The sequence below is a fragment of the Eucalyptus grandis genome, chromosome 1 (genome assembly GCF_016545825.1).
Source record: "Eucalyptus grandis isolate ANBG69807.140 chromosome 1, ASM1654582v1, whole genome shotgun sequence".
NCBI classification, from domain to species: domain Eukaryota; kingdom Viridiplantae; phylum Streptophyta; class Magnoliopsida; order Myrtales; family Myrtaceae; genus Eucalyptus; species Eucalyptus grandis.
In genome coordinates, this window is record NC_052612.1 from 32,951,150 (window position 1) to 32,966,555 (window position 15,406).

Genomic DNA, 15,406 nt, shown 5'->3' on the forward strand with positions numbered 1-15,406 from the left:
CCCACGGTTGTGTTTTGTTCATAAGTTAGACGTCTCGTTTTCTGGTGATATTGCTTGTAGTGGCATGCATGGCCTCGAAGATTAGCAATAGGATGAACAGGAGGGACTGTATGAAATTTATGAGAGTTTTAATGCATGGGTCTTGAAAAACGAAGTAAAACTTCAGACGGACTCATATGCGTCGGCACCACGTTCTTAGGGAAATAAGGCGTGGGGAATGATAGCCATCCATCGATCTAGGACCTCCCATGTCTGGTGATCTTAATAATAATGGACCATCACCGGACCATCCGTTTATCCAGAAAAGTAGAGACAGGTAGATAGCATTGTCACTTCAATTTTTAACAATCAATGGAAAAGAAACTCAATGTCAACACTGCTCTTTTCCCGGAAACCTAGTAAACGGTGCGTTTTCTTTTTTATAGATTACTTGAGAACTCACTAGGAATTTCTACTTTTTGTCAGTGTTAATTCCATGAATGATCAAGCACTTTCTTGTTATTGGTCATGCACGCAATAAACTCAAGCTCTTGGTCATTAGGAGCACTTCCACGAGTGGGGAAGCATTTTCCAGTTTCCACACAAGACAGACAGAGAGAATTCATTGAATATATTAAAGAAACCGCATCGGTTCATTACAGAAAAAAAAAAAAAAAAAAAAAAAAAAAAAAAAAAAAAAGAGGACAGGTTTCCAATGAAATACAAATCCAGTGTTGAAAGGGAGGGGTTCAATTCTCACATTTGTCTCCCTTTTTGCCTATCCTACAGAAATCTGCCTTAAAAGTTGGCTTCTCTCTGGATGGGCTTGACAATTCTGTCAGTCTCATTGCATAGTCAAATTCTTCTATTTTCAGTAGGACCATGTTACAGGAGCCACTCTACTCTGGTGAAGGAAACTCTGCAATGTAAAGGAAGCAAAAAAACAGTCAATATTCATTTTCCAGTACCTAAAGATTTTACTATGCCTGCATGTCTTAAGAAGAAATCCGGTCTTAAGTTGGAGACAGAATTGACATTACCAGGCAGAAAGAGGGTCCTGCGCATTAATAGCTAAGTGAATATGTGAGGGCAGATTGGACCTTGATGGGCTTTAGGAATTCTATTGCCTTTCTTCCAGACTCAAATCCCATCATTAACCAACCAAAAAAGTGCCACAGGAGAAAATTTAGCCTTTCGATAACGCCATTAACAAGACACGTAAGTAATTCTCCCTCTGCATGTGTTCTTGTAATAGACATGCTTGTCTCCGGCAATCCTGTAAAAGGATCAGTAGACATCAGCGCTTGCAGTTCTTTCAGAAATGAATAAAATATTTAACCTAACAGATATTGTGGTGCAATTCTCATTTTTGTTTAGATAAGATCAATGCCAATGAATGTGGGTTAGGCTTGGCCCATATGATCTTTTACATGAAGCAGGTCACATGTGTGTATGGTATATGCACGCATTTATATATACACATGTGATGTCACGCACGTCCAATGTCCACAAAAGCATCAGAGAATGAATAAATGAGACCAGGAAATCATTCTGAGCATGGAAATACTCACCAGAGCTTTTGTTAGGCAAGTCAGTCCAATCATGCTGGACAACCTTCATTTCCGATACCTTGATGAGCTCGAGAAGAACTTGATTAACCTGAACATAAGCGTAGCTTCAATCCATCTTTTGCGGCTCAACAATCAAGCCCAGACAATTAAATTAACTTGTATGACCAAAATACCAAAACAGTTTCATGTGATTTCCTCGTTTTCTAGAGACTCTGGACTGCAATAATATATGTTCAAAAGCAACATCTAATAACCTCTCAAGTCTGAATAAACTCTACAAATTCCATTTGATCTCATTCATACACATAACAAGTAAATTGAATAAATTAAAGTTCATCCATTTCATCAGTAATTAGCACAAAACCTACAAGCACTAAGATAACCATCTAGTATAATTTCATCCAACTAATTCACATGGCTTGGCCAGTGCACTTGGAAGTAACTAGCTTTCCAATTCTTGTTCCAAATAAAGTACCTCTTTTGTCCTCTCATGACTCACTAGGTGCCCTCCATCGAGCTCTATCATTCTAGCAACAGGCTTTAATTTCTCTGCCAGATTTCTTGCGTGACATATTTGAGCAACAACATCATGCCTGCATACAAGGTGAACATACAGTAAAATCGCCAACATTCTACCAAATGACACTGCAATTGAATATAATAGAGAAATCTTAATCATCTCTGAAGTAGAATGACACTGTTTGCGACAAGCATTTGTAAATATCTGAGGAAATTTAGAGTTGAGAGAACACCACTCAAACCATTCCACTAAATCAGGAACTAATACTTCTCGACAGTGATAACTGATTCTGTCAAATCACCTATATATCTTGGTTAGCCCTCGTGAAAATGTGATGAAAGCAAATGGCTGATGTTGGAAAACCCCCAAAGGTGCTCATGCCCCTCTATCACTAAGGGGATAATGCTGGGGGAGGCATAATCAAGTTACATATTGATTGACTAGGAGAGGTAAATATCAACATTGAGAACATTGTCCCATCAAATTTGTTTCCTTAACCTACTGCAATGTTTTAATCCAATGTTTTACAAATTTCCTGTTGAGCTGCCACTATCATTTGCTAATTTTTTTCCAATGCAATAAAGTTACATAAAGGTTAGTTGTATACCTTCCATGAATGATTGATACAGGAAATCCGGCAGAACGGATTAATTCTATCTCTGTTTTTGTCATTCTATGATTCCAGCAAGCATTTATCTGACCCTGAAAGCCATAGTCGGACTGCAGTCCTGTTGTTGCAATACTTTTAACATATTCCTGCAGGTGAGAGGATCTAGTCCTTAGTGAAGTTATCAATGTTACACTACAATTATAAAATTAAATTAGTCAAAAACCAATTATTGACTTGACACAAAGTAGCAATTATTAGTGAAGTAATCTCTTATTAAATTCATCCAGTTTCAATGAACTCAAAGCAAATGTGAATAATTATATGTGAAAAAAGTTGCCGAGGTAAAATACCATATTTCACCATGGTTATTTAGGGGTGGGTCCGTTTAACTGTGAAAACCAAAGCAAATGCATCACTGGAAATCCTACTAAGGATAGGAAAACTCATTGATAGTTCGGCACTTGTTTATACAGCATTGTTGTGCATTTAAACCTGGAACACACTCATAGACATAAACACTTGCTAAACCTTTAAGAACCCTCAGGAAGTTTCTAAAAAACACAGAGTCACTAAGATGATGTAGAGTTTGCTCCATTATGATAATGCTAGACCAAAGAAACTTGAGATTTTTCAAGATATCTTACTTGGTGGAGCACTGCCTTCCGGGTGCTAGATCCAACATATTCCTCGAGATATTCCTGCACATAATACATAATGCTTCCATAAGAGAAAGAAAAAAAGACCAACGGTTTTACCCTTTGGATTGCTCTCTACACACACACGCACACACACACACACACACAGATTATCTGAAACTTTTGTCTGTGGAAGCCTAAAACACCAATGCACTTCCATGTCCCAAAAGAAGTTTCCAATCATAAGAACACAGTTGAATTTACTTGGAGTCCTTAATTCATACTATCACAGAACTGCCGATTGTTCTCCTGAAATCCTCATTTCTTTCGGGATGGAGAAAGATTAAGTACATCTTCTTTGACAGGGATGGAAGGAGGATGCAGGGGATTTTACAAAGATGATAGGTACGGCCTACCTTTGAGTAGTGGATATCCAAATCAACAGCAGCCCTTTGCTCTGGAGTTTTAGCCCTAAGAAAGCGGATTGCAATTGAAATGTTTCGCCGGTCAATCTACATGAATCAAAAGATCGCTGTTAGACCACTCAAATAGCGGTTCAAGTGCAATATCAGCACTGCGTCCAACATTTTTTTTTTTTTTTGGTTTTAAGTGACAAGGCAATTGCAGCATCCAAACTAATTTAATTCGCATGGTAAATAGCACAACTAGTTACTTAATACAAGTTCGAGAATTTCTTTGGGAAATTAATAATGAAACCAATTTTCTTGAGGAGAGTTAAAACAGTTTCCACTGCCTGATGACAATGTTCCATCATATGGTGAGGTCAAGGTACAGAATATGAATGGATTCAAGTGAACAATAAGCAGTTTCACCATTCAAACTCTGAGATGACCCTTTTTTGCCTAGATGAAAACACTGAATCATCTCAGGAAGAATGCAACTGCAATGCAGAAAGGCTCCCCCTTGGCATTGATTCTTCTCAGAATCTCTAAAAAATCGTTGTTCCCACACAATATCCAAGGTTGAATCCTATGTCTCTACATTGCTTCTCATTTTCACAAAGAAAAGGACTCTGTAGCTAATCAATGAGAGATCTTTTGAAAAAATTTCCATCTATTTGATTTTGTGTGGTAGCTATGGCCAGGATATTCAAGCAATGCAATGAAAAATCTTTTGAAGATTTTTCCATCTGAATGATTTTGTATGTTAGCTGTGACTGGGACATTCGAGAGATGCAAACTGTGAAAGCAACTTTAGCTACCAAGTACAAACATTCTTTACATGGATTAAAATGCGCAAGTAACCAACCAGCAAAAGATCATAACGGCTCCCTCTAAGCAGTATGGTAGTAAAAAAAAAAACATTTCCTCTTGTTGGTATGGCTAAAGGACAGGAGCACGGAACAAGCTCAGCAAGCGATAAAACAACAACCTGCCTGTAAACTACTGAACAGTGAACACCCACTCGAACAAATACCACTGATAATGATATAAAAATAAAAATAAAAATGGAAGAACATTTTTTCCCCTTTTAGTTTGCATTTGCAAGGAGAAAAATGTCAATCTCTACTCAAAGGAAGGACCTTCGCATACTGAAATGGATGCAATACCTTCGGGAAACATTCGAAACCTCCACCAGTCACATTAAGCAATCCTAAAGATAAAACTCTGTCGGGCACCATGGCAGCCAACTTGCAAGCGATCATGCCTCCTGTTTTGACAGCCAAAGAGGGCAGTTAGGTACCCTGAAACAAAAAGGAACCTGATCTCGACTCACAGGTAGACATGTCTTTAATGGAATTTGGTTCAATTATTACACGGCCAGATGAATCCAGGCATCTAGAAATTGCAATCAGAATGGCTGTTTCAGAATCTCATGAACCCCGAAGCCGAAAAAGCACCCATAAAATTTGGGTCATTAAGAACTCACCCATTGAATGGCCAATGACATGGGCTCTTTCCCAACCCAGGTGATCGAGCAAAGCAATCGCATCTTTCGCCATAATCTCTGTCCTGCACCAGTAATCACATTCAAAGTCAAAGACAGTTTTCGTTAATTTTTTTTTTTTTTTTTGGGAACAGCACCAAATTATCATCAAACTAAAAGACTAAGGAAGCCATCCATCGTTCCCGATCAGTCCAAGGAAAGCTGAAGTTTGCATTTCAGCTCTGCACCAACCGGCACCCATTCTCACTCCCGATCCAAGCAACTCCTATCTCCTAACGAAGCACGCGCTCAAAACAGGTAGAAACTAGAAAGCACGGTAACGCCTCGATCGGGACTCACGTGTACTCCGACTTGTCGGCGTGCACGGAGCTCCGGCCCGCGCCGCGGTTGTCGAACGCGCACACCTCGACCCCGTCGCCACCGCCGGCGGCTCCTCCGTCGTTGGGCCGGTCGGTGCCGGCCAATCCTCTGATCTGGGGGCCCCAGGAATCGTGCGTCCCGGCCAATCCTGCTCATTACCCATCACCAAAAACATCACGCCCGGCGAAAACAGGATTTACCCAGAAACGAAAGAAGCACAACATCTTCAAAATTCCAAGAAAGCAAAGTTTTTTTTTGTTTTTTAAGACCTATGATGAGGAGGACTTTGACGGGGCCGCCGCCGTAGGTGCGGTAGAAGATTTCGGTGGCGCTGCGGCCGTCCACGGGGCAGTGCGGCATTGTGCTCTTCTTCCCGAGCGAGCGAGCGAGCGAGCGAGGTCGATCGACGACGGAGAGAACGGAGAGAATGCGATTGAAGACGAAGGAGAAGGAGGATGCAAGAGTGTCGGAACGCGTGCGGAAAAACTGAGGAGGAACGGCGTTTTTTCTGCACAATACGCGGAGGAGGGAGGAAAAGAGAGAGAGAGTATATAGTATATATTATAAAAAGAGGAGAGGAGAGGAGAGGGGGTTGAAGATGCGGACGTGGCGGATAAGCAGCGGGGGATCGCCACGTAGGATGGTCGGGTCGGGTCGGGGCGGGCCGAATGTCTACAAATTCGCCGCGACTCCTCCCCGGGATCAGGACTGGATGGCGCTGGAATTCCGACACGTGGAGGGAGGAACGGATATTATTATTATTATTGTTTCTTTTTTTGTGGGGTCGATGTGGGGAGGAGGATGGACCGAAACGAATATCGTGTGCATTATTTCCTGAGCTTTTTCCGGAGCTCTTGCCTCGCTCGTGTACATCGATTTCATCGTGGACAATATCTTTATTGTCTATGTGCACCTCCTCCTCATGAATGGGCCCCTAATCATTGCGGTTGAATTAGCAAAATCATTTAAATTTTCTAAATTATAGAGAGACCAATTTCCCAAAAAAATATATATCCTTCGACTTTCGGTCACATTTCAATTCAATCCGAACTTTCTTGTTGTTAAAAAAAAGATATTTTCATTCTAGTCTCAGATATATTCATGCACACAAAAACAATAATTAGTCTCCATATAAAAGTGAGGGTGTTCATAAAGATACAAGTTCTAATGAAAAACCTCTAAGTAGCCTCCATGTTGATAATTTCAAGGGAACTAGTGGCGATCATTTGGGCGTGTGAGCAAGTTTAGGATTTGAGAGAAATTCTGGAAATTATTTTTAGACAAAAAGTTCTGAGAAAAATTAGAATTTAACCTAAAGTTAGGGATTTGTTAGAGGATTAGACCGAATTTTATATCTCTCTTAATTAAAGGCAAAGAGAGATGGCTAAGAGCTGTCACCGGCAGTTTCTTCCTTCATAAGCTCCTTCACCACAAAGCACGAACCCAATAGCAAAGACTTCAATTCGAGCGGTGATTAAATTAGTCAATTTGCAGCAGCAGCAACAACATGGACATGTCTCCCATGTCTCCGTGTTTATTACTTGATCTTTGGGAAAGTTAACGATTCATATAGCATGTCGAGATTTACCCCAAAAAGAAAAAGAAGAAGAAGAAATAGAAAGTTGGGTATGTGCTATTTAGCAATGGGATCGTAGAAGGACCCGTCAACTATTTCTTCCCCAAGTGGAAGTCCTAATTGGCATGATAATCAGCGGCTGTACACGGATCAGATCCAATCATTTTGCCATAATTGATTCTTACGTAGTTTCTCCGTAGCCAACTCGTGTGTTGATTTGACCCATTCAAACACGTTTACATACGAAACACTGAACCACTAAAGCAGATTTCGCTTTATGAAATTGACCGACAACCAAAGGCATTGATGAAGCAAGCTGCATTAGATAATGTTGATCTATATGTAGGTATATAAATATATGTGTGGAGAGGAGACCTTGGGTAGGCTTCGGCCGATCAAAATTGACATACAGTCGGATCCTGACTATTTCTAGAACCCAACCGATCCAAGCAATAAAGAGGGAAACAACAAACCAAGCCCAAAGGCTAGGTCGTCACGGCTGCCGTCATCATCGTAAAAGAAGGTGGGAACAGGACCATGACCTAAATGTCAATTCTAAGATCAGACATTCTGGTCCAGAACTCGAGACTCTTCCACAACCAACCAACTAATACCATATGGATCAGCCGCAAGGAAGCAAGTTCGGTAACCGAAGAGCGTCTGTTAACCGGTATCGGAATAAAAAAAAAAGCCCCAAGATCAAAGGTCGCTATTTGATAGTTGGTGTTGAATTGGGTTTGGTATTAGATATGTCGTTGAAGCACACCCACATGATCAACCAACTAGTCTTTGAAATCATCACGAACGATTTCATCTGCGCGCATGATGTGCCCAGGTACGTCATCATGATACAAAGCAAGTGAATCAAATTATGTCCAAGAATTCTTATCTGACAAACTGTTGCTTAAACCTTAGAGAGAATAATCGACAGGGAGGATTTCAAGTCTGCGCCCGACAACTGTACTTCTGGGTGCCGGGCACATTCAACAAGCATTCTCAGGGAGGGAAAAAGGGCGAAGAAAAGAGGCAACTAATCGACAATAAGAATTTAAATCCAAAAAGACATTGTGCCGTTGAGAGTACCTGATCTTACAAGTGAATGTCAAAGGATCTCAGAACGAATTCCAACTCACAACTCATATTAATTGACACTTAGGGTCCATTCATTTTATGGAAAATGGGCCATTTTGGAAAATATTTTCCTAGAAGTCAGTTTCCTGGAAAATGATAATATTTTCTAGTGTTCGGCTAAAATCTAAAAATGTTTCGAAAAACATTTTCCGATGTTCGGTAAGGAAAATATTTTTTAAAACTTGACACGTATCACTTACCAACTTATAAATTCATCAAATATGAACTTGCCTTTAAAATCAGGCAAACTTGCTTCATATCTTTATTCTCTCATTATCACCAAACGCTCATCTACTCTAAAAAAATGTTCGTATAGATTTTAAAAAGAAACAAAAGAGAAAAGAAGCAAAGCATGGACAGCCCTAATGAGAATCTTCCCGTTGAGCCCGTTCTCCCCCCATGTATTTTGTGCTCTAATAAATAAAAGAAAAAAAAAAGCAAAGCATGTAGCTCTTTACTTAAGCAATGTACAAATGCATGGTAGAATAAATAAAGAAAATGATAAGCAAGAATGCAGAACACGAGCTTGAAATCAACGAGCTCAAGGTTCGAATGGCAACAGCCGACGACTGGTCAAGAAAGAAGAAGATGGGCAACAAAGAAAAGGAAAAAAAAAATAGAAAAAAAGAAAAGAAATAGAAAAGAAAAAGAAAATTAAAAACTAATTCGAATTAAAAAAGAAATGGGAGGAGGAAGTGAGGATTTGTAGAGATGTGAGATAAGAGAGATTAAGTGAAAGAAAATCTATAAGACTTTTTCCTTTCATGAAGAACATTTTCCCCAAGAAATTCATTTTCCGTGAAACGAACGCCGGAAAATCCGGAAAACGTTTTCCCGAAAATTATTTTTCACAAAACAAATGGAGTCTTAGATATGATAAGTCAATTCTTCCCAACTCCCGCCAATTGCATCACAAGTGAGCAGAAAGCGGCTTCTTCACTGGAGGCGAAACATTTTAAATGACATCAATAAGAAAGGTAGGACCTCCATCTGAGCAATGGAACTATCTCTCCCGCTCTTTTCTTTTCAGTGTCATCTGCAGAGTCTAGGTAGTTTCATACAGTAGCACAGTCCACGGGCAGCTGCTTGGAAAGAGCACAGTCCCATTCTTTGGAAAAATAGCGTGGACACTATTAACCACTTACCATTGCAGTTGATACTGGCTCCACGTGGCAGTTATACGTAGGATGACGAATATTCACAATTAGCCTCCATGCCCTGTAGCCGTCAAAACATGATTCCTTCTGGTTGCCTAAGTTGAGTGGCACAAGTATCCATTTCAGCCCCTTCATGTCAAGTTATAAGTACAAGGCGCTTTCTGTACAAAGAACAGGTGAAGTTCGATCTCAACTATTGTCCACTATGATTAGCATCAGTCCAAGGTTCTCGAATCACTAGTAATTCTCTTTTTAAAATGAAAAGGGTGAGAGGAGCAACCACTATAGCTACCTCCCTTGGGCGTAACCATAGGGACTCCACACATGCCACAAATTATCGAGTTGCAAGTCTGCTGAATCTGACATTGCATCATCAGTAATGATTATGAAGAAGGTGGTGACTGTCGTATGTAGGGACCTATTTTTCGGATTGCCATGGTGAGCTACTTGTTGCCAAGCAACCCCTGTTGCTGACATCACTTTACTTCTGAAAAGGGATCAAAGAGGCAGATAGATGTTTTAGCAAAATTTACAGGGAGCTAACAACTAGCAGAAGTTCTTTCTATCGATTACTTGTGTCAAACATTCTTTCATCCATGATCAAATCATCTGAAACTAAATTTCAGTATTGACATTATAGTTTCTTTAGAATGCCAATTACTTCGAAAGCATGACGATCTGAGAACAATGAGGAATCACAATATAGACCATAGTATCACAGTACTAGACATCAGAACACGGTGTCAATCATCACAACAGTTCAGGCAACTTGACACATGAATACTGCAGCCCATAAATTTAAATATAACTATATTTTAGAACTGCCTGCAGCCAATTCAGCAACCTCCACTGGACATGTTTGTTGATAGGGGCAATATATATATGTAAATTGATGATCGATTTTGCAAGAAAATGCTTAGAGAAGTATTTTTTTTCTGATTTCAAAAAGAGAAACGTTAACAAGGCATCACTCTTCCTTTAAAGCCTTCTCACAGCTGTGATCATGGATGATATGTAAGCAGTAATTAGAACAGATCAAGAAAGAAATTGAGTGCTACCTCAATGACCAATAGTTGGATGAATTGGCTCTTCTGTCTGTGTAACGACACTGCCGTCTTCATAGAATGCCCATCCCAGTCACAGGCACCAGTAATTGAATAAATCTTCTGGTAAGTTGCTTGAGTAAGTAGGTATAAATTCAACAACTTTGGCCTGATTCCTATCTGATGAGACAGAATAGGGCATCTAGCTAAACCACAAGTTCCTGATAATATCACGACATCGGGATCATGCGGAGGTATTCATTTGATTTTTAACCAATAAATGGTCAACCTTTTGGGCCACTTGTGCATACCGAATCACTCAGAAGGAGTTGGATGCCAACGTGCCAAGAAACTAATAATGTATCATTTGCTTGTATTTCATCTTGAGTACAGACAATCTTTTCTGCAGCTTAACCTTTTCATCCCTTCTTCCTAATTTTTCCAAATAGAACACAATTTTTTTCAGGGTTACTGTGACTTCTTCACTCTCATAACCTATCTCTTTCTCTTGGATTTTTAGAACTCTCTGGAGAAGTGCCACTAACTGGTCATCATCCTTTCCCATGCGAGTCTGAATTGAAATTAAACAGTCAAGAGCCTCCCCTGCAAGACAAATCAGAAGGGAATACTATAAGCTGCCAGCCTGCAATAGAATAGGGAATTCCCAATGTTTTCAAGACGGCCATAAAAGCCACCCAGTCCATTCGTGAAAAGATTAACGTAGCATAATGTAACTCCACAAAATAATGTTTCCTGTGAAGACAGAGATGATGCATGGAGATAACATTAACGAAGACAAAAAAAAAAAACTAGAGTTTACCAACTGGTAGAGAATCTTCTCCAAATGCTTTCTCACGAATCAGCAAAGCATCCTTGGCAAGGTCCTCAGCTTCTTCATCCCTTTTCAAATGGTATAGAGTCACTGCAAGATGAAGCGTGGGAAAGCTGATGGAGGGATCATCAGGCCTCAAGGTCCTCGTCATTACATCTAAACCAGTTCTTAGCAACCGCTCTGCCTCCACAAAGTTTTTTGAGCGAGAATAAGAGGTTGCAAGATTTAGAAGGTGTCTAACATAATCAGGATGATCCTTTCCCTTATATTTTTCAGAAATTAACAAGCACTCCTCCAACAGCTGTCGACCTTCATTACCCCTGCCAGTGCCACATCAAAAATGAAAAAGTGAACTACTAGCTGCCTTCACTTGTCTGGAAAATGGTATTGGTTTCTTTTAAAGTTCATTCTGTGATATCTTAAATGCATGATCAATTATTATACACTCAGATAACTGTCAGATTCGGAATGTTTTCTTCATGGTTATTCAAATAAATAACAAGAGGGTAATAACCCCTTATTCATTATCAAGAATACCACGTTAAGCATGATGAAATACCAATTATAGGACAAACACCATAAAGCCCTGACAACCACAGGCCCAATTAACCCCTCAACTTGCCCCCTTCACAGGCCAAGATTAGACAATTCACCAGAAGAGATTACGAAACAATAAGAGCACAAAGTAATTCGGCCAGATAGAGTGGTAAATGTAAACCTTCCAGTAACATGAAGTAATTCGGCCAGGTCTATTCTCATCTTCTCCATCATGGAATCATCCAAAGCCATAGAATTTGAATCCTTGATGATCTGAAGGGCACTTTTGTATAAATTAATAGCTTCATTGACATCTCCTGTTAACATGCAACTCAACATTAGTTAAGGAAAATATTTATTAGAAAAATTAGCGAGAAATAGGATGGTCATGCACAGAAAAAACTCGCATTCTAGAGGCAGGAAAGCTTATATCAGAAAAGGACTTTATAGTATCACCCGCTATTATTGCTTTTATTTTTCTCAAAGCATGGCCCTCTCATCACCCAGACTGATCTACATTAAGTTTCGACTATTAAAAGGCTAGAGTCTTTAAGCAAAGTAAAATACTACAGTGGAAGTAAGAGGGCGATCCATATTAAGAGCAAGGAGAGAGTGAGAAATAACCTTTTGCACATTTCACATGGGCTAGAGAAGATAATGCCATTCCAACTCTTCCATCTTTGTCTCCATATAAGGTTTTATATATGCTTACAATTCTGACAGAAATATCAAGCAAGGCAAGGTAAACATATATCGCAGGGTTCATTACTGCTTAATAAGTAGTACATATCAGCAAGCAGGATTCAGTGCAAACCTAAGAAAAGGACTCTCCGCATCATCAACCTTCCCTTCCGTTATCAGAAGATTGCCAAGACCAGATAAAGGAACCACCAAATCTTCGCTTTCAGGGCCTCTACTTAATTCTAGAATGCTAATTGCACGACAGTATATCTCTGTAGCTTTAGCTGTTCTTTGAATAGAGCCCAGAGCCTTTGCCATTCCCAGTAATGGCGTGACAAGAAAAGTACTACTTTCACCTATAGTTCAACATATAGAAATAAGTAAAGAACAAATGCTGATATCTAACATTGCTGCTCTAAGTGAACTTCAAACTGTGAGAAAGATTAGAATTGGCATTATACAAAATAGTAACAGAGTTCGAGCATAAGAGCACCATGCATTCATCACAAGTCTCATGTTTTTGTATTGACAAAAGATAATCAAGGTAGTCAAAATCGCTTTTTTCTCTAGGTCCGCTAGGGTGCTTGAAATCATATTGGAAGATCACATCATAAAATTGTAAAGAAGCTTAGGAAGTGCAATTGGAATCATAAACACAGAAAAATAACATCTTATAAGGATTAAATGATATTTAGTATATAATACATTGAACAGAACAATCCAATGGACATGTCCATTACAAATGCCATAACACTAGGGAAACCTAATCTGAATTTTTTATTTTTTTTAATGCATATAAATCAGAATATCAAATTGTTGACTTTAATACCAACATCCCAAACAACAAAAAGTAGTATGTTTACGATATCAAGATAATGTTTCGTTGGTAGCAAAGACTCAAAAGGGACCCAGTGGACAACGAAACAATATCCATCTTCTTCAACCACCAACGGTTTAGATCAATGATTTTTTAAATTTGTGATGCACTGCATCTTTCATTAATCACCTCAAATAACTTCAATTTGAACAATCATAACCTCAGACAAAATCCAAGATATTACAGAGACATCACAAACACATGGATGAACATGGATTCGGGTAAATTGCACTCGATGCAATGCAAGTTCTTGCCAAATGATAGATAATAGCAATTCCTTTTACTTCAAAAATGGGAAATGGCATTCAAATCTCTTCACGTCGATATAATTAAGCCCAAGATGAACAGATAAAATAGACAATCTGTCAAACGTATGATTATAACAACTAGTTCAAGCAGCTGCAGTCAACATTATGGCCACCCTATTAGCTCCTTAGTCCAACATAGTCCAGTCAGCAACATGACCATCCATGCAAGACCAACAATCAGAGCTATCCTATTAGTCTTTAAGCTAGATAACATTGCGCGTACCATATAGCTGTTCAAGAATGCTAATTGACCTTCGGTACATGACTGTTGATTTCTCGAACTTCCCCAAACTTGAATACATACTTCCCATATGCATAAGTACTGATCCAAGAAGACGTCCATCGTCATATATATCGCCAACGACTTCATTCATCTGGTCATGCACAAAATACAACAACAGATAAGAGAAGAATCAGAGCCTCGAACACTTAAAGAAGAAAAACATCCTGATTGATGTGCTTTAGCATCCAACATACGGCTTCAGATCTAGTTGAATCCATCACAACATCATCATTTCAAATTTGAGATGAAGAGATTGATCACAAGGGGAATTAGCCAGGCAATAAGTCGTTGAATCTCCCTCAAACAACAGCACAGTCAACCTCCAGAACAACACAGACAAGAAAATACAACAGAAACATACATAAGTAATTGTTGATTATTTCTTTTAAGAAAGGCACCTGACAAATTATTTTACACTTAGGCACCACCTTTTCCCCTTATAGCACGAAAGAAACTATAAATACTCTATCTCAAATTAATTCCAAAGCTCCGCCTGATCAACCACCCCTCCCCAGGGGCGGGTGCAATACCCTGCAACTGAGCAATTAATAAAAAAACAAAAAAAACAAAAAAAAGATTACCAGCTCCAGTATGGTCTCGACCATTTTGAAGTCCCCAATGCGCATGTACCCCAAGGCTACAACGTCAAGAACAGCAGCTTCTTCGATGCTTCTAGAACCTGCATCGATTTCTCCCTTTACAGCTTCGAAATTCGCTTGAAGTAGGCTCACGGCATCTTCATGCTTCCCTCGGGCAATCATATCTTTGACTTCATCGAATAACCCTTGCAACTCCCTCTCGAACTCATCCGCGCCTCCGGAGGAATCCGCCGAGGGCTCCGACCTGCCAGTTTTCACGCATCGAATACCGACCGCACTCGTCATGCCTCGTGCACTCCCAAACCACGCACTCTCGAGACATTCTCTAAATCACGGAATTCCAAACGATCAACACAGAATCACAGCCGAGGATGAGGAGATAGACCCTACCTCCGGAGGTCGGCCGCCGCTCCACCGCCTCGATCCTTACTCGTCACGCCGGAGCTAGCAACGGCCCTAATCGGGCCGGCGACGGCCCCGCCCCTGAATGTCCGCCGCCGGAGACCGGAAACCGGGGGCGCGGCGGCCGTCGGGAACGGCAGGCGCGTCCTGGAAAACCACGGTTTCGAGGCATCGGATAACCAACCATCACAACCTCGAAGCAGCGACTCGGTCCCTCGTCGAGAGAAGAAGAAGAGGAATTTTACCTGCGGGCGTTGGGAGAGAGAGGAGGGAGAAGAGGAGGCGTCGCCATTCCAGTTAGAGAACAGAGGAACTCCATCTTCGTGGACGAGAAATTTTTGCAGCGTCGAGAATCTAGCAGCGCCCGTGGTGGTGATGGCGGAGGATTGGAGTGATG

At 40.2% G+C, this 15,406-nt stretch overlaps 2 protein-coding genes across 2 annotated transcripts; both read right to left on the minus strand.

The window, feature by feature from the left end:
• Window positions 1–589: 589 nt before the first annotated feature.
• LOC104437667 (putative aminoacrylate hydrolase RutD) lies at window positions 590–6,123 on the minus strand. The gene is made up of 11 exons (XM_010050662.3): window positions 5,853–6,123; window positions 5,563–5,731; window positions 5,206–5,288; window positions 4,886–4,986; window positions 3,732–3,827; window positions 3,325–3,378; window positions 2,678–2,826; window positions 2,026–2,143; window positions 1,551–1,638; window positions 1,020–1,255; window positions 590–898 (listed from the first exon to the last, which is right to left on the minus strand). Exons 1-10 carry the CDS (start codon window positions 5,941–5,943, stop codon window positions 1,044–1,046), a joined length of 1,161 nt encoding a protein of 386 aa, XP_010048964.2. The 5' UTR covers window positions 5,944–6,123; the 3' UTR covers window positions 590–898; window positions 1,020–1,043.
• Window positions 6,124–9,164: 3,041 nt separating this feature from the next.
• On the minus strand, window positions 9,165–15,406 carry LOC104437658 (nephrocystin-3). Its single transcript, XM_010050650.3, has 10 exons — window positions 15,255–15,406; window positions 14,998–15,156; window positions 14,590–14,851; window positions 13,949–14,099; window positions 12,674–12,896; window positions 12,484–12,575; window positions 12,041–12,176; window positions 11,311–11,642; window positions 10,506–11,093; window positions 9,165–9,934 (listed from the first exon to the last, which is right to left on the minus strand). The coding sequence occupies exons 1-9, from the start codon at window positions 15,326–15,328 to the stop codon at window positions 10,843–10,845; spliced, it is 1,680 nt and encodes a 559-aa protein (XP_010048952.1). The 5' UTR covers window positions 15,329–15,406; the 3' UTR covers window positions 9,165–9,934; window positions 10,506–10,842.

Excerpts from the sequence above, each read along its gene's own strand:
- LOC104437667 (XM_010050662.3), bottom strand. The coding sequence starts at position 5,943 with ATGCCGCACTGCCCCGTGGACGGCCGCAGCGCCACCGAAATCTTCTAC. Across the intron at positions 1,639-2,025 it reads GTCATGAGAGGACAAAAGAG|GTTAATCAAGTTCTTCTCGA; the intron begins GTACTTTATTTG and ends GCTTATGTTCAG. Across the intron at positions 1,256-1,550 it reads CTTGCCTAACAAAAGCTCTG|GATTGCCGGAGACAAGCATG; the intron begins GTGAGTATTTCC and ends ATCCTTTTACAG.
- LOC104437658 (XM_010050650.3), bottom strand. The coding sequence starts at position 15,328 with ATGGAGTTCCTCTGTTCTCTAACTGGAATGGCGACGCCTCCTCTTCTC. Across the intron at positions 11,643-12,040 it reads TTACTTCATGTTACTGGAAG|GGGTAATGAAGGTCGACAGC; the intron begins GTTTACATTTAC and ends TGGCACTGGCAG. Across the intron at positions 11,094-11,310 it reads AGAAGATTCTCTACCAGTTG|GGGAGGCTCTTGACTGTTTA; the intron begins GTAAACTCTAGT and ends TTTGTCTTGCAG.